This window comes from Narcine bancroftii, chromosome 5 (genome assembly GCF_036971445.1).
Source record: "Narcine bancroftii isolate sNarBan1 chromosome 5, sNarBan1.hap1, whole genome shotgun sequence".
NCBI lineage: Eukaryota > Metazoa > Chordata > Chondrichthyes > Torpediniformes > Narcinidae > Narcine > Narcine bancroftii.
The window spans coordinates 100,319,321-100,345,359 of NC_091473.1; the positions used below are offsets into that span (position 1 = coordinate 100,319,321).

A 26,039-nucleotide genomic window follows, 5' to 3' on the forward strand; every position below is an offset into this window, starting at 1 on the left:
GTTTTTCCAGACTCTTTTGTGTAGTCTTCCAAAGGCGCTATTTGCCTTGGCGAGTCTGTTGTCTATCTCATTGTCGATCCTTGCATCTGATGAAATGGTGCAGCCGAGATAGGTAAACTGGTTGACCGTTTTGAGTTTTGTGTGCCCGATGGAGATGTTGGGGGGCTGGTAGTCATGGTGGGGAGCTGGCTGATGGAGGACCTCAGTTTTCTTCAGGCTGACTTCCAGGCCAAACATTTTGGCAGTTTCCGCTGACATGGTCTTTGCCCTCAGACAGCTCCAAGAAAAGTGCAGAGAACAAAACAAAGGACTCTACATCACCTTTGTTGACCTCACCAAAGCCTTCGACACCGTGAGCAGGAAAGGGCTTTGGCAAATACTAGAGCTCATCGGATGTCCCCCAAAGTTCCTCAACATGATTATCCAACTGCACGAAAACCAACAAGGTCGGGTCAGATACAGCAATGAGCTCTCTGAACCCTTCTCCATTAACAATGGCGTGAAGCAAGGCTGTGTTCTCGCACCAACCCTCTTTTCAATCTTCTTCAGCATGATGCTGAACCAAGCCATGAAAGACCCCAACAATGAAGACGCTGTTTACATCCGGTACCGCACGGATGGCAGTCTCTTCAATCTGAGGCGCCTGCAAGCTCACACCAAGACACAAGAGAAACTTGTCCATGAACTACTCTTTGCAGATGATGCCGCTTTAGTTGCCCATTCAGAGCCAGCTCTTCAGCGCTTGACGTCCTGCTTTGCGGAAACTGCCAAAATGTATTTATATGTATATATATATATATATATATATATATATATATATACACACATCTTTATATGCATTAATTTACATGTAAGAGTTTTTAAAAATTGTGATAAATAGTTTTATGCAGTTTCAATTAAAATCAGTAAAGCAAAAGATTTGATAAGTACCACATGAAAAGGATATTTTCTTGGAATGATGTTAACTGTTTGTTGTTTGAACTTTGCCAGAAACTCCAAAGCATTTGCTGGAAAAAAGCTGGTCATTTCTTGGATCTCTCTGATTTTCTGTCTTGGAAAGCCACAGGTGCAACTACAAGGTATTTGTTTATATGAAGTCTGGTATTGCTGTAATAAAGATTGTTCATTACTCCAGTGGGAATCTTCAAGGAGAAAGAAGTAAGCTATGCCAGAGTGGTTGGGGGTGTTGGCAACATTCCAGCCGGACCTTCTGATACTGAGCCAGAAGATGAGGTCATCTTGGAACTGGAGGATAAGCTAATCCTGGACAATGTGTCTTAATTTGACAAAGTAAAGATTGCTCAATGAAACACTTTATAAATTCCCTCACGGGCTGTGGGATGGGGGTAGAATTTGCAGGTGATGTTGTGGATCAAACTCATACTATGAAAGAGATCCTGCTGACATTTGCAAACTCCCTTTCCACTGCCCGGCATGACTCAGTGCGTCTGCACTCTCAGTGAAATAGTGGTTTCATGTGAAATATGAGAGGCATATGCAGTTTTCTATTTCAAGAAAATGATCTCAAGGAGTGAATGTTAGTTTCTGTTAGTTTTTGGACACAGGATAAAATGGTTTAATGATGGGAAGAAGAGAGCAAACAGTGAGAGATGTCACCAAAGTAATGCCACCTTCTGACCAAGCAAAATAATAGCTGACACAATAAAACTATTGTAGATTTGAACAATGACAGAGCAGACTAATTTTGGAAATCAGTTGTCCTACACAAATATTTTGTAGAGCATCCAAAAGCATTTTAGAAGCAAGGAATTGAAATGATATGGAAAATGTTGTTGAAAATCATATAAACAGAAATTAAATTTATATTTCACAAATGGGTGTATTCTAACTTTGATGCTAGAGCATATGTTACAATTTTGTAAGGTTCCTGAAAATGTAGTTGTTTTAGTAAAAACAAATTGTATCCAGTGTAAAGTATTTATTTACATTCTCTGCTCCAAACTGGATTCTGCAACATAAATTTTCAGTTGACATTCCAAGGCAATAGTAAAGGCCTTTTCTGTCTTAACTCGTAGATATACAAATTCTTTGATTCTGTTCAAAGAATAGCAGAGCCCTGCAAAATTTCCTGGAAGATATCTTGCCTTCAACCTCCAATGCTAAAGCATATCTGCCAAGGCCCATCACTCTCTCCTTCGGAATGTTTCTCCATTCCTCCCCAAAATAGAACAGCCAGATCACCTCTTGACATTCAAATGTATTAAATCCTCACCCATTCCATTCCAAATCAAAGGCTCCAAATACTACCATCCTCTCAATCTTGTAAGCCTGGACTTGTGAGAGGAGGAAAATGTAACACAGCATCTATTGTGACTAATGCTTTGGGCTTGGCTATTACTGCTTTTTGATTGGAGCCAAAAAGAACCAAGGTAATTGTTAACCCATACTTTGAAGCACATTGACTTCTGAGCACTTTAGGATATCCTAAGGCCATGAAAAGTACTTAGTTTTTGCATGTTTTTTTCATTAAAAACATCCACTAATGCAGCACTTTAACTTAAGTCATCATTTAAAGGCGTGATTCTTTGTCACCACAAGCGATATCAGGACAACTGATTATGCTTGGCCAAAAATAAATAGACATTAAAACATGTGTAGCAGGAGGAAAGAGCAATAAATGGGTAGATTGTTTACAAATAGGAATCAAGAGCTTGGGGTTTTGCATCTGAATGCACAGGTACTGATAATTGATCAATTAATATGGGATTGGGTGCCAGAATTAGAGGTACTGCTCCAATGCATCATTTTATAGTTAACAAAATGTTGGAGATATAATGAATGTATTATTGTATGATATGTTCTTATTTTTTTATTCCTGAAGATAAACACTGCCATACTTACAGGGAATTTGCTACTGGTGATTTCAGTACAAGTCAATAACAAGCAAAAATTAAAAGGAACGTCGTATGGTTATTTGTTAGATACATTATTACTAAAATGTTAAATAAAATGATTTTAATGCTATAATCTCCTCTTCCTTTTCCACTTCACTGGTTGTGTCTGTCCAAAATTCTCTCCTGTTATTATGTTGCCATCTAAGTTCCTTGTGATTAAAGGTACAGATGTACCCTGCTTTACAAAACTAGAGCGTTCCTACGGAACCTTTTGTAAGCTGAAATGGCGTATAACAAAGAAGTGATTTCCATTCATTTCTATAGGAAAATATTTGGGCGTTCCCAGAACCAAAAAAACCCACCAAATCATACCAAATAACATATAAAACCTAAAACAACACTAACATATAGTAAAAGCAGGAATGATGTGATAAATGCACAGCCTATATAAAGTAGAAATAATGTATGTACAGTGTAGTTTCTCTTAACAGAATCGGGAAGAAAGCGAGTTTTGACAGCCCCACCGGCCGCCCTTTGATCGACCCGCCGGCCGCCCCGTGACCACCCCGCCGGCCGCTTACTGATAGCTCCATCGGCCGCCCTGTGACTGCTCCACTGGCCTCTTTTTCATAAAACCAAAAATCCTTTTGTAAAAGCGAACACAGGTTGCTTCGTAAAAGTGAATTCGTGTAAAGAGAGCATTCGTAAGGCAGGGTATACCTGTACATGACTCTGAAACATTTTTTGTGTTGGAATTGATCGCTTTGATTGCTGATGAAGCTCTTAACCTCCTTCTTGTTAAGATAGAATATGTTACAGTAAAACCCAACATTGATTCTTCTGATGTCCAATTGTTGCTTAGTTCCCAGTGGAAGTGCCTTACTAATGTGATATTTTTGGCATTGTGTGCATATTACATGTGATGTTTTGGTGTGGAGGAAAATAGATAAAGTATTAAAGTCAGTAACGTAAAATGATAGGAGTTATACAATCAATTAACTTGAAGTGCAGTCTAATAATTAGAATTGGAAACTATTGAATATCATGTATTGAAACCATGAAATTGAATTCCACCCATTTTTACTGGATCTACTGACTGCTGCAGTTTGCAACTAAGGTCTCATTTGTCCAGTGCCTGTTGGGAAGCATTAAAGTGCAGATATTTTCATCTTATTGGCACACAGTGCATCAAATAAAGGAGGAGAATGGAAAATCTTAGCTGTTGCAAGCTGTTGCACAAATGCTGTAATCTTTTATAGAGCTTACTGTGAGGAAAGAAGAATTAAAAATTATTCTGGGGAACTGGTGAAAATGAAACTCGCATCCAAGCAGGGACCTTTTAATTAGAATTTGTTTCTGACTTTCTGTTCAATTTCCACCCTCTTTTATTGTAAGTGACTAAGGAAAGTCATATAATGTGGCTTTTTGATTCAGCGTTAACCCTAACCCTATCCCTAACCCTAATGTGCCACAAACATTTGTGATTTTATCATGTGAGTCAATGATGTCATGGAAAATGGCAGTCGATATCTGGTTCAATTTTCTGATGGGCAGGACTTTAACAGGAAATAGATGCACATTTTAAAATAGAGATAAAACACATTTTAGGAGCCAAGTAAAAACATATTTTTCCAATCCAATCCATAACCTTGACTTTTGTGATTGGAAAATGTCATTATTGCAAGAGGATCTATATTTTCTAAATCATGCATATTTGGGGTTTAGATAATCCCTTTCTCTCTGATGCGGAGCTTTACCTATGTAGAGGCACTTGCTAAAAGTTGAATCGTTTTTGGCCCAATGGAGGTCTTTCTCAAGTTCCAACTGTAGTTGATAGGAGAAGAAGCCTTGTAAAGAATTAAAATTTAAAATATTGTGTTAAAGTGAATTTGTATTGTTAAATGACATATTATTATTGTACAGGCAATGAGAAGCTGGGTAGGCAGTGTGCATGGGTAGAAATTATGTGTCAAAGTTTCAGGATGGCACCCTTTATTGAGACTGAAATAAGGGGCAATATCTATTTATCAAAGGGGATTTTATAAAGTGGGGCAAGGAGCTGGGGAGGGGGAATATGAGGTGATAGTGTATTGGATAGAGCTGGGAGAGGTGTAAGATTGAGAGAAAGAGTACTAGGAGAACAGGGAGGTAGAGAGAAAAGTAAGGTCAGGAATAGATAAAAAAGATATGACAACAGTGGAACCATTAGAGTGAGGGTTAGCTAAAATTGGAAAATACATTGTTCATGTTGCTGGATTCCTCATCAGGAGGAATATGATATGCTGTTATTCAAGTTCACAGTTGGCCTCACCCTGGCAATGGATGAGGCTGAGGACAGATATGATTGGCAACCAGAAGGTCTAGCTTGCACCTCCAGAAAAAGAAGAGGCCACATCAAGCATACCCAACTCAGTAGATTAGGTTGGATGATGTGCATGTAAAACTCGACCCCACCTGGTAGGTCTGTTGGTTGGTTTGTGGCCCTGGATAGGCTAGTTTTGCTTTTTTCTGTGATTACATTGTGCCTTCGAAGTTGCAAGGCTAATTCTTGCTAATTCTTCTTTATCCTTTGCTGTTTTGGCAGCAAACTGAGCGAAGGTTTGCCTTGCTTGACTCCTGACAACTGTGCCTTCCATGATGCATTCCTGGGCAGCAACCTGACATTTGTTGAAACACACCTCTTAGTTTTTGATTAGCACTTTTGTATTCCCTTATACCTATGACATGTTTACCTTAAAGATTGTGCATGAATTACGGAAAGGACACAAGGGTTCAAAAAAACATTTCACTTTCATCTTCTGGCATCCAGCGATGACTTTTAAATATTTGTCTTGCCAGAGCCTAGCCATGAATATGAAGATGCGATAATATGATTTTTCATGTCACAGGGACTGTTTGGTAAGGATATATCAGCAGCTATCTCCTCTCCTTTGTAATTATGGACAATTGAGCAGTATCAAATTTCTAAGGTATCTTTCTGGAGTGCCAGACAATTTGAAGTATCTTAATGAATTTTTTGACTAACCATGTTAGGCCTTGTATTTATTCTCTGGCATAATATCAGGGTCCACATAAATTCAGATACTTCAGTAAATCCATTTTATAGAATTTTGGAGCATAGAAAGAGTTCATCTGTTCTTATTCTGAGTTCTATTTGAGGGTTTGAAAGTTTTCAAAGGTACCTTTACTGTATATATGCCAATTTTGTCATTTTCCACATTCAACATTATTTTTTAGAAATGGCAGCTTAGTATTACCACTATGAAATTCTGGCAAAAAAGCATGATAAAGGTTATGATTCACATAGTTTTCAATCAAATCCCTTTGTTTTTGTTGAATAAGTGAGATTAGGGGTTATGAATTCCCATATTACTATTATTAGGTTCTGAGATTTGTTCCAGAGCCTATTTGCAATTCTGTTTGTAGATGCAATAAAATCATTGGGGCTAAAATTTATGATATAGTGAAGCAACTCTTGTGGGTTATCTACCAGAGTGACAGAGATAGAATAGATTGGGTGCCTTTTCCATTTAGTAGCCATCAAAATTCTGAATGGGAGCAGGCAAGGCCTCGTCCTGTTAGACACTTTATCAATCACCTTTAAAAATCCATATTCGTAACATTTGTGAGAAGCAATGTTGCAGTTAGCAATCCACATGCTGTGTCCTTAAATAACTACCATGAAATTGTCAGAAATGTGAAGAGCAGCTGTAAGAAACTAACTCTTGGTTCCACTGAAAATGATGAATGCATGTTGTACTACTACTTTGGATCTTTTCAAAATTAATTTCAGCAGGCTGACTTTTCCAATTAAAAGTAAGGTGATGGGAAGCTGCCGAATCTTATTTTACAATTGAATCAAAAGAAACTTTGATGATTTGTCATTACCTAATGTTAAGAGTGAAATTGAGAACAGTGATGCAATAAGGCCTGTATTTCTTCTGTTGTTACTTTGGGCAAAAAAAAATTGTTCAAAAGAAAAGAAAGACATAGAGCTGTAACAGACTTTTTAAAAATATATTTTTAGCACTGCTGCTGTCGATCTAGTTTTTATCTTTAAATGTGCTCATGGAGATTACAAAACACATTTTAACTTTAAAACCCACAGAGTCTTTGTTAAAGTTGTGTTACAAGTCCATATGCAGAATTGAGTTTGGGATGTACAGTACAAGCAAGATCCGACGGCTGCATAGAAATCATGTTAGCTTAATTATGGTATGACAATTTTATATTGACCACTCAATGAAGGCATTGTTCTGAACATACAATGGAGGCAAGAACTTGTGCAAGAAGAAGATTAGCTGTCTATGATTCTTAAGTGTATTTCGCTGGAAGATGGGCAGTAGGTACTGGTCCTTGGTTGTCAGTTCACGAATCACTATCAGATTGGCCACCTGTCGAATCTTCTGACATTTGCTTTGTGAACTTCAGTGGATCAATGTGTCACAAGAGGAGTGCAATTGACCAGCCCTTTAGTGCTGTAAACTAAGTTAAAATGTCTGCCTATGGTTCATAACATCAGGCCTGTATGTACTTTAGAAACTAACCTTCTTGCTTGTTTTCTAATTAACATATTTGGTTTTTTTCTAAGCACACAAGATCAAACTAAAAGTTTTTAAGCTCTGTTAGGAGATAGATTTAGAAGCTGGCATGTGGTTAAATTCGTAGAAGTTGGCTTTAAATCAAATACCCAGCATAAACTGGACTTAAACCAAATCCTTCAGACTGCTATTGGAAAATGCCCTTAGGAGAGGTGTGGTGTAAATTTAAATATGTTAATCTCTTTTATATAAAAGCATTGACAGCAGTTTTGGGACCTTCTAAAGGACATTTGTAGCTCTGCAGATCATTTTATGAAACCTTTTCTAACGAGGATTTATATTGGTTCTTTCATTCAGAAAGTTTGGTCAAAACTTTTGTAAAGCTTTTGTTAAAACAGTGAACATTGCAGTTAATATTTATTGTTTTGAAGCTGCCTTCGTAGTCACAGTATTTAGCAGCTGCCCAGGTCACAATGGGTACTCTTCATGAAGTGAACCTAAGGAACTAAGCAGATGACTGCAGTCAACAGCACAAGAACCTTTGAACACCAGCAGGCATTCTACATCTCTACAGAACAGTTTTTTAAAAAAATCTGGCTAACTCGCCACAAAATTGTTGCTGTTGTCTCAGTCCTCTTCATTGGCAAGGTCAGAGAAGATGGTAGTGAGTTATCTTCTCGAATCAAGGCACTGGGAAAAGACAAGATCTATCAAGGACAAAGGGGGGAACTTGTGCTTGGAGTTAGAGGAAGTGGGTAATGTCAGAAATAAAACTTCTCACACATGAGTCTCTTTAAAACTGATGACACGACAAGCTTTATTTACAAGTCTGCAGAGTTGGACTCAACTGGCTTCTCACCAGTTAAGCCCCGATACATACAGTGCATTGATTTTTATACCCTTGTTGTTTGCACTTCCCCTACTTATTAATACTGTTTTAATTGGTTAGTATTGCAAAAGCATTCTAAGTACAACTGCATTTTTAATTATCACGTTTGTTACGTACGCTGCAAACTCTACATACACTAAATTCTGTTTCTCACCCTTCTTATCAATCTTTTGTCTCCTGCATGTCTCTCACTATGACCATGGAAAGATATGTTTAAAAAAAACATATCCAGCTGAACCTTTTGTCCTTGGCTGCTAGTAAGCTCCCTGTCCGTTCTGGCTTCCCTTTTTATGATTAATCATCACATTTTAACTTAAGCCATTTTAACCTAAATTCTCTATATATAACAATCCACCCCTTTCTCTCTTTAAAATGTGTGTATGCAAAACCAGAGTCCATCAGGGCATGGTGGGCCTGAGTCACCCTTCCAACCGTTAAGAGGGAAAGGAGTGGTATTAGGAATCTGTATATAATGACCCATATTATTTCCTTTTTCCACACAAGGGGTATATGGATGTTGGGTGGTATTTTCTGCCCAGCATTTCTCAGGAACTGAGGTATGGGAAATAAAATTACCCTCCTTTCTTCCCCAAATGTGGTCCTGAAACAGGACCACTGTGTCTCTGCATTTCTTACATTTCACACCTGATAAAGACATAGGCAAACTAAGAAAAATCAAAGAACATAACAATAACATTGTGAATCAAGTCTTTCTGCGAAATCGCAAGGTAAGAGGTTTTTCTCCAGGAACACAAGTCCAATCTGAGTTCGTATCAGGGTCCTGAGGCGCCTCTACAGGTCCCTTAAATCTCGATGCGTGCGTCCACCCCTTCTCTCTTGTTCGTGCTGCAGCCTCTGTAGTTAAGAGAACTTGGTATGGACCTTCCCACTGGGGCTGGAGTTTTTCAGTTTTCCAGGTCTTGATGAGAATCCAGTCTCGTGGTTCCACTTTGTGTAAAGAAAAGTCTAGAGGCGGTGTTTGTGCCAATAGTCCTCTCTTTCGTAAATCTGTAAGAGAGCGTGACAGTGCCTGTAAATAGTTCCTAGCAAATATATCCCCTTCCCCCAAGGTGGGACACCCCTCAACTGTACTCCAGAAGGGAAGCCCAAACATCATTTCATAAGGGGACAACCCTACATCTTTTCGTGGGGCAGTACGAATTCTTAATAAAGCCAGGGGCAGACACTTTATCCAAGGCATTTTAGTTTCCACCATTAATTTTGTCAATTGCATTTTTAGGGTTCCATTCATACGTTCAACCCTCCCTGAGCTTTGTGGATGCCAAGGGGTATGCAATTTCCAAGAGACCTGTAATGCATTACAAATCAATTGCTGGATTTTTGAACAAAAATGTGGACCCCTGTCTGAGTCTATAGAATCCATTATATCATATCTGGGGATTATCTGCTCGAGGAGGAGGCGAGCTACTGTAGAGGCTGTAGCATTTACTGTTGGGAAGGCTTCCACCCATCGGGTAAAGTGATCTATTACCACCAACAGATACTTCCATCTTTGGACTTGAGGTAACTCTGTGAAGTCGATCTGGATACTTTGAAAAGGGCGTATGGCTAATGGTTGACCTCCCATGGTCCCTGTCCTCATCACCTTTTTATTAATTTTTGTGCATAGGTGACAATTCTGCACCTCCTGTTGGGCCAAGGTGTAGATTCCCTTACACACATATTCTCGAAGCACTGTGTCACATAAGGCTTGGGTGCCCCAGTGGCTCTGATGATGCAGGTGTTTTAAAATATTGCGAGTTATTTCTTTATTTAGAACCATTCTTCCATCTGGTGTCTTCCATGTTCCATCAGGCAGCTGGCTTGCGCCCAGCTGAGCCATGTCCTTTTCTTCCTTAGCAGTGAAAATGGGAGCCTTCTTTATGCCTTGTCTTATTGGGATTAAGGTCAGCAAACGGACTTCTTGTTGCATGGTTGCCCTTTTGGCTTCTTCATCAGCCAGTCTGTTTCCAATTGCTGTCGGGGTATCTCCCCTCTGATGGCCTGGTATGTAGACCACTGCTATTTCCTGGGGTAATGTCAAGGCTTCTAAAGTCAGAGTAATCATCTGTTCGTGTGCCAATTCCTTTCCTCTTGATGTAATTAGACCACGCTCCTTCCAGATCTTACCAAAGGTATGCACTACCCCGTATGCGTATTTGGAATCAGTGTAAATCGTTCCAATTTTCTTTGCCAGTATTCTGAGGGCTCTCTGCAAGGCATATAGTTCACAGGACTGTGCTGACCAGCTTCCGGGTAGTCTCGTGGATTCTACTACTTTCCAAGTATTTCCTTCTATTATAGCATACCCACTTCTTCTCATTCCGTCAACACATCTGGCGGAGCCGTCAATGTAGAATTCATATCCTTCTCCCAGCGGAGTATCGCAAAGGTCTTCTCGGGTCTTGGTCTGAAGATCCGTCAACTCGACACAGTCGTGCTCCACCTCTCTCTCTGTTTCACTGCCGTATAAAAACTAAGCTGGGTTGCAGCTATTAATCTTTGCAAACTGTAGATCTTCTCCAACCATTAAAATGGTTTCATACTTTAATATGCGAGAATCAGTCAGCCATCGATGGGCAGTTTGTGTTAATAAAACACTCACAGAATGGGAGGTGTACACAGTCATCTTTCCTCCAAAAGTAAGTTTACGTGCTTCCTCTACCAACAGAGCAGCAGCCGCTACTCCCTGGATACACGTCGGCCATCCGCGAGACACTGGGTCCATCATTTTGGAAAGGAAAGCCACTGGGTGTCGCTGACCGCCTTTTTCCTGTGTTAAAACCCCCACTGCTGTTCCTTGGTTATGAGTGACAAATAGCTGGAAGGGCTGTTTTAAAGAGGGCAGAGTGAGTACCGGGGCTCGTGTCAGGCGATGCTTCAAGTCCTCAAACCATCCCTCCTCCTCCTGGGTCCATTTCAATGGATATTCATTTTCATTTGTCAGCTTTTCATACATAAACTTCACCAACGCTGAGTAGTCCTCTATCCATAACCTACAGTAACCTAAGAGTCCCAGGAATTGTCTTATTTCCTTCTTATTACGGGGTAACGGCATTCTAGTGATTCCCGCAATCCGTTCAGAGGTAATCCGTTTCTGTCCTTTACTTATCTGGTGTCCCAGATATACCACAGTTCTCTCAACGAACTGTAACTTGTTCCTGGACACCCGTAGACCCTTTTTCCCCAGATAATTCAAGAGTCTAATTGTATCTCCCCTCATTTCTTGTTCCTTGGATCCTGATAATAGTAAATCGTCCACATACTGCATTAGTTGGGAATCATCAGATTGTGGATAGTCCGCCAGGATTTGTTCTAGCATTTGTCCAAACAGGTTCGGAGATTCAGTGAACCCTTGGGGCAATACAGTCCACCGAAGCTGTCTCCGTCTACCTGTCCATGGATTTTCCCATTCAAACGCGAACATATCTCTACTTTCCTCTTCTAATAGACACGTCCAGAAGGCATCCTTCAAGTCGATAACACTAAACCACTCATGGTCTGGGGGAATCCGACTCATAATAGTATAGGGATTAGGCACCACTGGGTGGCGGGTCTGAACAATAGCATTCAAACTTCTTAGATCCTGAACTAGGCGATAGGATCCATCTGACTTTTTCACTGGGAGTATAGGGGTGTTATAAGGTGACATGCATTCTTCTAATAGTCCGTCTCGTATTAGAGTCTCAATTACCGGCTGTAGCCCTTTTCTCCCTTCCAAAGAAATAGGATACTGACGTTTCCTTACCGGCTGATGACCTGGTATTAATGTGACATGTAAAGGTGGGATGTCCAGACCTCCTCGATTTCCCTCCTTATACCAGACTCTCTCGTCAATCTGCCGTTCATCCTCTTCCTTTAGAGCACAGAGGTGGACTCGCACTTCTCCGTCCACAGGGAGAGCACCCAAACCTAGGAGAGCCTGTAAGTCCCTTCCTAGGAGGTTAAATCCAGCCGACGGTAACAACAAGAGGTCTTGTACCCCTTCTCTTTCTTCCAGTTTCACTGTTACTTGGGGAATTATTGATACCATTCTGGGAGCCCCTTCTATCCCAGAAATTTTCAAATTACTTTTTACAGGTTCAGTCCCGATTGGCACAGTTATTACACTACTTCGTTCCGCTCCTGTGTCCACCATAAACACCACCGCTTCTCCCTTGGGACCAATTTTTAGTTTTACCAGGGGTTCCCTCTTATACTTGGTCCCTAACATTTGGAACCCCTGACCCCCCTAATCTTCTTCCATAAGTTCGAGGGCACGCAATTCCCTCTTGTATCGGGGGCATTCCCTCTTAAAGTGTCCTTCCTCATTGCAGTAATAGCACTTAACGAACCTCCGGGGTCTTCCCTCTCTTGGATATCTTGGATTGTTTAGAGGAAGGTTTTGTTTTCTTTCCCCTCTGGATTCGGCATTCATCTGTCGGATAGTCTGTACCATAACCTTTGTCGCCCTCTTTTGATCTTCTTCTTCTCTCTGCACATATACTTTTTGCGCCTTTTTTAACAGGTCGCTTAGGGGTTTTTCGCTCCAGTCCTCCTCCTTTTCTAGTTTCTTTCTAATGTCCTGCCATGATTTGGAAACAAATTCAATTCGAATAAGCTGTTCACCCATTGGTGTACTAGGGTCCACGCCCGCATACTGTTGGACATTCTTTCTCACCCTCTCCAAAAAATCAGTAGGGGACTCGTCTTTCCCCTGGTGGTTCCCAAATGCCTTGGTGAAATTGTGACCCTTTGGCACAGCCTCCCGTATCCCTTTAATTGTCCACTCTCTATATTGTCTCATACTTGCCAATCCCTCGGGTGTTCGTTTGTCCCACCTGGGTTCATTTAAGGGATATTTTTGTTCATGGGGTCTGGGGTCCCCAGGTTGTTCATATTCCCACATGAGGAGGGCAGCCCGTCGAATCATCTGCCTCTCCTGGGGTGAGAATAATGTTCCCATTATTGCCTGCATCTCTTCCCACGTATATGTGTTTGGTCCCAGGAATTGGTCGAGCTGTTCGGCCAGTCCTATAGGATCTTCCAATAACTTTTTCATTTCTTTCTTAAATCCCCGCACCTCTGTACTAGTTAGGGGAACATTCACATATCCCGTTCCCCCTCCCGGTCCTCCCATAGGAACTTCACTCAGGGGATTTAGGCTTATTGAAAACTTTGATGGTCCTGGACCACTCTGGGATCTTGTCCAGGGTCGGTTTACCGGTGGAAGTTTAGGGTCCGACTCCCTTAATTCATTCTTTTTTTCCCGGCCCCTTTCGGGGCAATCAGATTCATCACCTTTCCCCTCCGGTAATGAGCTTTCCTCGGGCGCAGTAGGCACCGGGGGAATATAAGGAGGGGGAAGGTTGTCCAGAGGTTCCCACTTCTTTTCTCCCGCTACCCTCAATTTAAAACATTTTGTTAAGGATCCTGGCCAGGGAACCCAACAAAATGCATATGCTGACTCTTCTTGATTCACCTTTGGTCTCGAATTTACATATATGTTTAATGCTTGTCTAACCCAATCCTCATCAGATCCAAATTTCGGCCACCAGACCGAGGAACCTTTAATAGGTTGTTTCGACCAAAGGAGACAATATTGAACCATCTTTTTCTTGTTTTTATCTCGATATCTTTTACTATCCCAATTTTCAAACATTCTCCCCAAAGGGCTGTCAAGGGGAACTCCCAGGAATTGTCCTGAATTTTCAGACGAGCCCTTAGATTTTGATCCTCCCATTTTCCCACCTAGATCCGTTTATCGTTGCTGAGGACCCTCTCATTCTGGACCCTACTCCCTTCTTCTCAGACGCCTCGTCGGAGGTACTGTCCCTCCTTCGGTTACCGCTGAGGTTTCCCTGGGGTCGACCCCTCTCTTCTCGGCACTTCGTCGGAGGTGCTGTCCCTCCTTCGGTTACCGCCGAGGTTTCCCTGGGGTCTATCCTAGAGTCCCACGACAGGGTCCTCACGCCACGACAAAAGCTCTATACCTGATCTATTACGTTAGGTTTTTTTATCCTAACAGGTGTATCCCGTTACACCTGTTACGCAATCCCCACACCACAATCGTAAGTCGTCACTTACCGGTGTCTTCTCGGGGATTGAACCGTCACCCTTCTCCTCTCCGTCTTGTCGTGTCACCTTGTCCGGATACCACTCGCTCAAGCCGCCCGAAGCGACGAGCAAGGGACTAGGAGCCGCTGAACTCAGTGGGGTGCACCACCTCCGATGTCCCTCTTCTCGCCTCCCCTCACGGCCGGAGTGTAGATCCCGGACGAGCCCCCATTTGTCAGAAATAAAACTTCTCACACATGAGTCTCTTTAAAACTGATGACACGACAAGCTTTATTTACAAGTCTGCAGAGTTGGACTCAACTGGCTTCTCACCAGTTAAGCCCCGATACATACAGTGCATTGATTTGCTGCTGAAGATCCAGCTGCGCTGGATGGGTCACGTCTCCAGAATGGAGGACCATCGCCTTCCCAAGATCGTATTATATGGCGAGCTCTCCACTGGCCACCGTGACAGAGGTGCACCAAAGAAAAGGTACAAGGACTGCCTAAAGAAATCTCTTGGTGCCTGCCACATTGACCACCGCCAGTGGGCTGATAACGCCTCAAACCGTGCATCTTGGCGCCTCACAGTTTGGCGGGCAGCAGCCTCCTTTGAAGAAGACCGCAGAGCCCACCTCACTGACAAAAGGCAAAGGAGGAAAAACCCAACACCCAACCCCAACCAACCAATTTTCCCTTGCAACCGCTGCAATCGTGTCTGCCTGTCCCGCATCGGACTGGTCAGCCACAAACGAGCCTGCAGCTGACGTGGACTTTTTACCCCCTCCATAAATCTTCGTCCGCAAAGCCAAGCCAAAGAAAAGAAGAACTTATTAATACTGTTTTAATTGGTTAGTATTGCAAAAGCATTCTAAGTACAACTGCATTTTTAATTATCACGTTTGTTACGTACGCTGCAAACTCTACATACACTAAATTCTGTTTCTCACCCTTCTTATCAATCTTTTGTCTCCTGCATGTCTCTCACTATGACCATGGAAAGATATGTTTAAAAAAAACATATCCAGCTGAACCTTTTGTCCTTGGCTGCTAGTAAGCTCCCTGTCCGTTCTGGCTTCCCTTTTTATGATTAATCATCACATTTTAACTTAAGCCATTTTAACCTAAATTCTCTATATATAACAGGTAAGGTACAAAATGAGTACTCTGTATTGATATTCACTGAGGATAAGGACATGGAGGACAGCAATAGATAGCATAATGTGGAGAATGCTCATGTGTTAGGATATTTTCCAATAAAGAAAGAGATGGTGCTGAGGGTTTTGAAGAGTGTTAAGATGAAATATATCCCCAAGGCCTGATGGGATGTATCCCAGGTTATTAAACTAAGCAAGTGAGGTGGTTTCTGGGGCCTTGAAAAAGATGTTTGTATCCTGACTAACTACTGTTGAGGTACCAGAGGACTGAAGTGTACCCAATGTTTTACTTTTGTTCAAGAAGGGAAATGGGGCAATCCAAGAATTGGAGACCAGTGAACCTTTTACCAGTCATAGAAAAACTATTAGAAACTATTGGATGTTACATGAATAGAGGGTATAAGATATGAGGAGAGATTGCACAAACCTAGGTTGTCTCTTGAGCAGTGGCAACAAAAGAGAGACCCGATAGAAGCTTATAAATGATGAGGGGTATTGATTGGATAGACAGAATCTTTTTTGCAGGGTAAAATGTCACATGCTGGAGGGCATGCATTGAAGGTTAAGGAGGAAAGTTTGAAGGTGATGTGTTGGGCAGGTTTTTAACATGGAGACTGGTGGCTGCTTGGAACAGGCTGCCAAATGATGACAGTATGTTTAAGAGGCTTCTAGTTAGACATATGCATGCGTTGGGAATAAAATTATATGTATCACGTGCATGCAACAGAGTTTTTAGTTTAACTTGGCCAGCATGTTCGCCACGCACTCGTGAGCCATAACTTTAGTTATGAGGAGAAATTGGATAGGCTAGGTTTGTTTTCTGAGAGCAAAGGAGGCTGAAAGGTGAACTAGAATGTAAGAAATATGAGTAGAAGGTATGTCATCTCACCCATCAAGTCTGCTCCGCTATTCATTAAGAACATTGCTGTTCTGGCCGTGGTCTCAGCTCCATCAATCTGCCTTTTCACTAAATTCCCTAATTTCCTCACAATGCAAAAATCTATCTAACTGTGAGTGGTTCTATGTTCTAACTGCTGAAATCTTCTGTTCCAACAAAATTTCCACACTGTTTTTGACATTTTTGATTTTTCCCTGCTGTTCATTGTTAAGCATAAAAGCAACAGCTCTCTCGTTTGTCAGCGGAGTGAAGGGACTGCCAGCCATATAGTGCCTCCAGTGACGCATGGCCTCCACTATATCCTGTGCCTCCTTCTCAATGGCTGAGTGCCTGAGTTTGGGACTATGGAGGGTTCAGGAAAATGCAACAGGCCTGCCAGGGTAAAGTCAGAGGCATAGCTCTGCTTGAAAAGGGATGGATTCATCAATAGCATGCATGGCAGCCTTGGCAATCTCCCTTTTAATGCCCTTAATGCCTCATGGGCCTCTGCCGATGGAGGAAAGGTGGTTGTTTTTACTGGGGGTGGGCTTTGTCCATGTAGTTGGTGATCCACTGGGCATAGTATGAGAGGAACCCCAAACATCTTTTGAATGCCTTGGGGTTCTGGGGCAGTAGATGTTCCAGCAGGGGCACAAGCACTTGGTGTTGGGAGCAATACACCATGCTCCATCACATACCCCAGTATAGCCAGCTGTGTGGTACTGAACACACACTTTTTTTCTGATTGTATGTCAAAATCAGGGTTCCAGAAACTTTTGCATGCTCTCATCATGTTCCTGTTGGGTACGGCCGCAGATGGTGACATTATCCAAATAGGGATACGTGGCTTTGAATTTATTATCATCCACCATTTCCATTTGGGACACTGACAGTCCATTCGTGAGCCCAAATGGGACCTGAATAAAGTGGTAGAGGTGGCTGTTGGCCTCATATGCCATGTATGGGCAGTCCTCTGGGCAGAGCAGTATCTGGTGGTACACTGACTTGAGATCTATGGTGGAGAAGACCAGGAATTTGGCGATTTCATTCACCGTGTCAGCTATGCAGGAGAGGGGGTAGGCATCCAATAAGATGAACCTATTGATGGTCTGGCTATAATCGATGACCATCTGGTGCTTCTCCCCACTCTTAACTACCACCACCTGTGCCCTCCAGGAGCTATTACTTGGTTCTATGATACCCTCTGCTAGTAGCTGGCCCACTTAGGCTTTTATGAATTCCCTATCCCTGGGGCTGTATCATCTGCTTTTTGTGGCAACAGGTTTGTAGTTGGGGGTGAGGTTCTGGAATGGGGTAGAGGAACCTGAAAGGTGGCCAGCCCACAGATCGGTTGCCCTTGACGGTGTTTCAGAGTGTGATTGGCCACATTCGGAAGGGGGTGGGCCCTCCAGGAATTAGTTATTTCTGACCATGATTGTGGGGCTGATCCATCAGCATGCTCTTAAGCTGACACTGGAAATCTAGCCCCAGTATGACTGGGGCCCAGAGATGGGGCATTACTAGCAATTTGAAATTTTTATTCTTCGTGCGCCTAACATTTAGGGTCACGGTACAGCACCCGCAGATTCCCGTGGAGTGGGACTTGGCTGCCAATGCTACCTTGTACTTTGCAGGGGACACTGGCAAGGCACAGCAGTGGACTGAGGATGGGTGTATAAAGCTCTCTGTACTCCCTGTGTCAAACAAGCATCCCGTGGTGTGACCATTTACCTTGATGTCCATCATCGATCTCACCAGTTGGTGTGACCTGTTCTGATCCAGCATGATGGAGTCCAGTGTCAACTAGCTGTTGGAGTCGCTGCTGCTCTAACATTGGGACAACTTCCCTCAAGATGGCCACCCAGGGGATCTTAAAGATGACTGCTCCCATGGATCGCATGTGGAGGGATCCAGAAGGGAAACCAAACCTGATGTTATCCCTTGTTGTCGGTCTCCTGTTCCCGCCGTTCAGTTCTCGGCTACAGGAAAAGGGTCGAGCCAAGATGGTGACGCGGTTGTGCCCTGGACGTGGCGCTGCTGCAAGGGATATTAGAGCGGCATACCTTAGCATGGTGCCCCTTCCTATGGCAGTTTGAACAGGTAGTGCTATGGGCCAGACAGTATTTTCTTGGGTGTTGGGTTTGGTCGCAGTTATTGCACTTTGTATGCTCAGTGGCTGCAATAATGGTAAAGGTCCCTGAGCCCCAAGGTAGTGGTGCTCCATCTGGCAGCTACGTAGTTTGCTGAGTAGGCCTCCACATTCTTTTGGGCTGCTTCTAACGGTCGGGCCAGCTGTATAACTTCCTGGAGGTCACCCTTTACCAGGAATCATTTGCAGATGTGGTTGAAATGGAAACCAGCCACTAATCTGTCATGGTAGGCTGCTGCCATTGCATCCTTGCATCCACAGTATCATCCCAGCTCTCTTGTAGCCCTCACAAAATTATCGATAGACTCCCAGGGCACTGGCGTCGGGTGCCCAGTAAATACCGGGGATACATTGAGTTCATAGGGGCCCCATATTGCTGTCGCAGGAGGGCCATTGTATTGTCATAGTTCTCACAGTCCTGTATTATTTTGCATTGATGCAAAAAGCAGATCATACTTATCGCTATCAGCTGTGATCTTGTAGTGTCTCATGAAAGCCTTCAAACAGTGTAGCCACATATTGAATTTAACGGAGGCCTCTGGTTCTTTGGGATCATTTTTCAGCTGCTCTACTTGTATCACCTTGTCCATGGCTTAAATTGTAGCTTGATCAATGACCACACGCAGACATGAAGCACACGGCCAAAGGCTTTAATATCGCGAAACCTCCAGCATACAACTACATGCTTCTCGCCCGGATCCAAGGCTGGAATTGAGGGATGAGACTCGGGCTCTCAGCCTTTAATGAGAAACTACGGAGAGGCGGGGCAGCCTGAGCAGTCCAGTCAGGTCCCCCACCTGCATTACTATGTTCCACCACAGTCCAGAAGGTTAAGGCAATTGTGATTCAGGGTATGCTAACTAATTTGATCCAAAATTAGCTGGTGATATGAGAAAGTGGGTAATGGTGGAAGGGTGCTATTTTTGATTAAAAATCTGTTATTGGTATTGGGGCCCTTATTATTTGTGATATATTTTCATTACTTGGATGTGAATGTATGATTAATATATTACATAGGAACATAGGAAGTAGGAACAGGAGTAGGCCAAAAATGGCCCATCGAGCCTGCTCTGCCATTCAATACGATCATGGCTGATCTAATTTATGACCTAACTCTACCTACCTGCCTTCTCCCCATATCCCCTAATTCCTCTATCATGTAAAAATGTATCTAACCGAATTTTAAATATGTTTAGAGAATTCCAAACATTCACTACTCTCTGATAAAAACTATTTTTCCTCATGTCTGTCCTAAATCTACTCCCCTGAATCTTGAGACTGTGTCCTCTCGTTTTAGTTTCCCCGGCCAGCTCAAAAAACCTTCCAACATCTATCCTATCCATACCCTTCATAATCCTATATGTTTCTATAAGATCTCCTCTCATTCTTCTGAACTCGAGCGAATACAATCCTAGACGATTTAATCTTTCATCATAAGTCAACCCCTTCATCCCAGGGATCAACCTAGTAAACCTCCTCTGGACTGTCTCCAAAGCCAGTATATCCTTCCTCAAATATGGAGACCAGAACTGGACACAGTATTCCAGGTGCGGTCTCACCAGTACCTTATACAGTTGCAACATTACCTCCCTACTCCTGAATTCAATTCCTCTAGTGATGAAGGCCAACATTCCATTTGCCTTCTTAATAACCTGCTGCACCTGCAACCTAACTTTTTGCGATTCATGCACAAGCACTCCCAAGTCCCTCTGCACAACAGCATGCTGTAGTTTTTCACCCTTTAAATAATATTCAGCTCTTTTATTTTTCTTGCCAAAGTGGATAACCTCACACTTACTAACATTGTACTCCATCTGCCACACCTTTGCCCACTCATCCAGCTTAACTATATCCCTCTGCAGACTCTCCACATCCTCATTACAATTTGCTCTTCCACTCAATTTGGTGTCATCCGCAAACTTGGCTACACCACATTTTGTTCCCTCCTCCAAGTCATCAATGTAAATGATGAACAGTTTTGGGCCTAACACTGACCCCTGCGGCACCCCACTTACCGCAATTGGATAGTGAGGAAAATTGTCTAAGGCTATAGATCAGGTGAAAAGTTGAGCGAAGCAGTTTCAAGTAGAAGTTAATCCTGACAAATGTGAAGTGATGGTTTTTGGGGAGTCAGGTAGGGCTATGACTTGTAGGGTAAATGGTAAGGTGCTAAGGAATCTTGCTGAACAGAGGAACCTTGGAGTTCAAGAACATAGTTGAAAGTGACAATGCAGGTGAAAAGGGCTTATGGCATGCTTACCTTCATTGATCATGGCTTAGAATAGAAGATGTTAAGACATTATGATGCAACATAACAGAACACAAATACTAGTTAGGCTGCACTTTGAATGTTGAATGCAATTCTGGCAGCCACAATAGAAAGAATGTGATGGTGCTGGATATTCACCATGATGTCGTCTGGATTGGAGGACTTCATTCGTGGGGGGATATTGGATAGGCTAGGTTTGTCTTCCTAGAGTAAAGGAGGCTGACCTCGAACATAAGAAATAGGAGCAGGTGTCGACCGTCTGACCCATTGATCCTGCTCTACCAATCTTCATTTTCACCAAGCCTCTTAATTTCCCTACAGTGCAAAAATCTATCTAATTGTGATTTAAATACATTTAATAAGGCAGTCTTCACTGCTTCCTTGGGTTTGATAGAGCAATATAAGAGACATAGATACTGTAGATAGGCTGAATCTTTTTCCCAGGGTAAAGATATTAAAGACAAGAGATCATCAGTTTAAGATGAGAGGAAGGGATATTAATTTTGGAGGTAAGATTTTCATCCAGAGTTTTTTAAAAAATGTCCTGCTGGAAGAACTCAGTGGGTTGACCACTATCAGTGGGAGAAAAGGAATGATTAAAGTTTTGGTTGGTGTCCTTTATAAGAACTCCAGCATATTTTATTTGCTCCAGATTCCAACATCTGTAGCCGTTCATATGTTTCCTGTTTACCTCGAGTGGTTGATATCTAGTATAATCTGACAAAGGAGATGTTGGACTCTGATACAATTTCTATATTTAAAAGATATTTAGACAGACATTTGAATAGGCAAGGCATTGTAAGATACAGGCCTAGTCCAGGCAAATGGGATGAGTGTACATGAACAAAAAGTGGACATGAATATTGTGGGCTGAAGAGCTATTTCTGAACTGTTCAGCTTTGTAACTTTACTATCTCAGCTGTAGGATTGCATTTCAAAATTACCACACTTCTAGCCATGCTGTTCTTATTCTAATAAAATTAGGCCCCTAAACAACATATAATTTTATTCAGATAAATCCACGATGTCACTTGGATAGGCACCTGTGGATGGTGTTCAAATGTGCCTATTGTCTTGCCCTTCTTAGTAGTGGAATCTCCAGACCTGGGAGGTGGTTTTGAATGAGCCAAGCCAGGTAACAGCAGTACATTTTGTAGATGGTACATACTGCAGCCATGCACGAGTTCTGGAGATAATAAATATTTTAGATAATGGATTCAAGATTCAATTTATTGTCATACTACATGAAATTGCTTTTGCCTGCTGTAAGGCAGACAGATTCGCCATTGGCAGAAATCACCTGAAGCTCCTCTTACAGTCAGAGAAAGAGAAGGAAAAGAAAGCCCACCCAAGTGTCTGTAAATTCACCTCCAGAACTTCCGCAGCCACACAGAGTCAAGTCCCGGGGTATACTATATTTAGGAAGGATCGGCAAGAAAGAAAAAGAGGTGGGGTAGTATTGATGGTAAGAGAGGAGACCGACAGGATTTACAGAAAGGATATCAACTCGGAAGATGCAGAATCTATATGGGTAGAACTGAGGAATAGCAAGGGGCAGAAAACGTTAGTGGGAGTGGTATATAGGCCTCCAAATAGTAGTGTAGAGGTGAGGGAAGGCATTAAAAGAGAAATTAGAACAGCGTGCAATAAGGGAACAGCTGTCATCATGGGAGACTTTAATTTGCATATAGATTGGAGTAGCCAAATTAGTAAAAATACTGAGGAGGAGGAATCCCTTGAATGTTTACGGGACGGTTATCTAGACCAATATGTCGAGGAACCAACTCGGGAGCAGGCCATTTTAGATAAGGGGCTAATCAACAATCTTGTTATACGAGGCCCTTTGGGTAGGAGCGATCACAGTATGATAGAATTCTCACTCGACATGGAGAGTGAAGAAATTAAAACCAAGATTAAGGTTCTGAATTTAAATAAAGGGAATTATGATGGTATGAGACGGGAGTTGAATAAGATTGATTGGGTGGTGTTTATGGGGGAGTTGACTGTGGATAGACAATGGAAAGCATTCACAGATCCAATGGAGAAATTGCAAAAATCGTTAATACCGGTTTGGCATAAAATTAAACCGAAAAAGGTGACTCAACCGTGGATAACAAGGGAAATTAGAGACAGCATTAGGTCCAAAGAGAGAGCATGTCAATTGGCCAAAAAAAGTACCACAACTGAAGACTGGGAGCAGTTCAAGATGCAGCAAAGGAGGACAAAGGGATTAATCAAGAGAGCAAAAATAAATTACGAAAGTAAGCTTGCGGCAAATATAAAAACTGACTGCAAAAGCTTTTATAAATATGTCAAGAGGAAAAGATTGGTGAAATCCAGAGTAGGTCCCTTGCAGTCGGAATCAGGGGAATATATAATGGGGAATAAGGAAATGGCAGACCAATTAAATTCTTACTTTAGTTCTGTTTTTACAAGAGAGGATACAAATAACCTCCCAAGGATGTTAGGAAACATAGAGACTAATGCAAGGGAGGAACTGAAAGAAATCAGTATCTCTAAGGACATGATCTTGGGGAAATTGATGGGATTGAAGGCAGATAAAACCCAAGGGCCTGATAATCTACATCCTAGGGTACTTAAGGAAATGGCCATTCATTTAGCAGATGCTTTAAGAATTATTTTCCAGAACTCGATAGACTCAGGATCAGTACCCATGGATTGGAGGGTAGCTAATGTTACCCCTCTATTTAAAAAGGGGGATAGAGAAAAAGCGGGGAATTATAGGCCGGTGAGCCTTTCATCAGTAGTGGGCAAAATGATGGAATCCATTATTAAGGATGTAATAGCGGAGCATATGACTAGCAGAGAAGGGATCGGACGGAGTCAACATGGATTTACAAAAGGTAAATCGTGCTTGACAAATCTATTGGAATTCTTTGAGATGGTGACAGGTAAAATAGATGGGGGAGAGCCAGTGGATGTGGTGTACCTGGACTTCCAAAAGGCCTTCGATAAGGTCCCGCATAAACGACTGGCTTCCAAAATCAAGGCTCATGGGATTGGGGGCAAAGTATTGATGTGAATTGAGAACTGGCTGGCAGGTAGGAGACAGAGAGTTGGGATAAATGGCTCATTTTCTGAGTGGCAGGCGATGACTAGTGGGGTGCCACAGGGATCTGTACTGGGACCCCAGCTGTTCACAATTTACATTAATGATCTGGATGAGGGGATTGGATATAATATCTCCAAATTTGCAGATGACACTAAGCTAGGAGGGGTTGTGTGCACGGAAGAGGGGGTCAGGAAGCTCCAGTGTGATTTGGATAATTTGAGGGACTGGGCAGATACATGGCAAATGCACTACAATGTGGATAAATGTGAGGTTATCCACTTTGGTAATACAAACCGGAGGGCAGATTACTATTTGAATAGTAATAGATTAAGAGATGGGGAAGTGCAGGGGTACTTGTACACCAGTCTCTGAAGGCGAGCATGCAGGTACAGCAGGTGGTTAAAAGGGCAAATGGTATGTTGGCCTTCATATCAAGAGGGTTTGAGTATAGGAACAAAGATACATTACTACAGCTGTAAAGGGCCTTGGTGAGACCACACCTGGAGTATTGTGTGCAGTTTTGGTCACCTTATCTAAGGAAGGATGTTCTTGCAATGGAGGGAGTGCAGAGGCGATTCACCAGGCTGATACCTGGAATGGCAGGAATGACTTGTGAGGAAAGATTGCGCAAATTGGGATTGTACTCACTGGAGTTTAGAAGATTGAGAGGGGATCTCATAATCTCATAGAGACATATAAAATTCTGGCAGGACTGGACAGAATGGATGCAGATGGGATGTTTCCAATGATGGGAAAATCCAGAACCCGGGGCCATGGTTCGAGGATAATAGGCAAACCATTTAGGACCGAGATGAGAAGGAATTTCTTGACCCAGAGGGTGGTGAATCTGTGGAATTCATTGCCACAGAGGGCAGTAGAGGTAGGTTCATTAAATATATTTAAGAGGGAATTAGATATATTTCTTCAGTATAAGGGTATTAAAGGTTACGGAGAGAAGGCGGGGACGGGGTACTGAACTTTAAGATCAGCCATGATCTTATTGAATGGCAGAGCAGGCTCGAAGGATTGAATGACCTACTCCTGCTCCTATCTTCTATGTTTCTAAGTCCAAACCTTTGGCAACCCGACTTCCAGATTTGAAGTTCTGACACAGTCAAGAATCCTTCAACGCCTTCGGCACCCCCTCGCATCCTGGTTCTGATATCTACTGCCCCTTCAGCCAGTTTTGACCCAGTCTCCAGCAGTCCATAGCCCAGTGTGAGCCTCCCGACAGCAGTCTCCAGCAGCCAACAGCCTCCGTGGGTTCCTCGCCTCGAGTCTCCAGCAGCCCGCTGCATGCATTGGTCTTTTAGCTGCAGTCCCCTCACTGGTCCGTCGTCAAGGTCATTGTCCCGTGGGTCATCTCCTCTGCTTCTCTTTCTCAGACAGGGGATGGTCTCTGTTTTCTAGTGCCCTGCGCCAGTCCTCCACTCCCTTGGAGTCTGTAATCCCTCGTGGTATCCATTAAGCAGGTTGCTTGTCCTGGATACTTTTGGGCTTCCTGATTGCTAGTGGAGCTGTAAACCAAGCATTCCATCTGACTCCCAGTTTGTGCATTACAGATTGTAAAAAGACTTTCAGGATATGCATCTCTCGCCAAAAGATACCCAACCACTGTCCTGCTGTTTTATCTCACCCAGCTAAGTTTTTGATCAGTGGTTAGTTACTACCAGGAAGTTTATGTGGGACAGTCTACCTGATGGTAGTGCTTGTTGAAGGTAATAATTGCATGACACTTGTTTGGTTCATATATTACTTGCTATTTGTTTGCCCCTTTGTGAAAGTTAATATATTTAATGATGTTGCCCTCTACTTCTTTCGTGGGAGGAGAATTCCACAGATTCATTACTCTATGAGAAAAACAGTTTCCTCCTCATCTTCATCCTAAATATATTCCCCAAAATGTATAAGGCTATGCTCCCTAGTTCTAGTTTCACCTAGCAGTGGAACCAACTTTCCTGCCTTTATCTTATCTATCCTTTTTCATAATATATGTTTCTGTAAGATCCTCTCTCATTCTTCAGAATTCCAGTGAGGAAAGACCCATGCAACTCAATCTCTCCTCATAGGATAACCTTGTCATCACTGGAATCAATCTTGTGAACCTCCTCTGCTCTGCCTCCAAAGCCAGTTTATCTTTTCTCAAATGATTAGACCAGAACTGCATACCATATGCCAGGTGCAGCCTCACCT

General features: G+C 42.5%; 1 protein-coding gene across 7 annotated transcripts in view; it reads left to right on the forward strand.

Annotated features, from left to right (window-relative positions):
- Positions 1-26,039, forward strand: part of fggy (FGGY carbohydrate kinase domain containing) — a 347,777-nt gene that overhangs the window by 57,904 nt on the left and 263,834 nt on the right. For all 7 annotated transcript variants that reach the window (XM_069938509.1, XM_069938508.1, XM_069938507.1 and 4 more), the window contains one exon: positions 991-1,079. In XM_069938509.1, the coding sequence (XP_069794610.1) occupies positions 991-1,079 (89 nt within the window). The remainder of the gene's footprint in view (positions 1-990; positions 1,080-26,039) is intronic.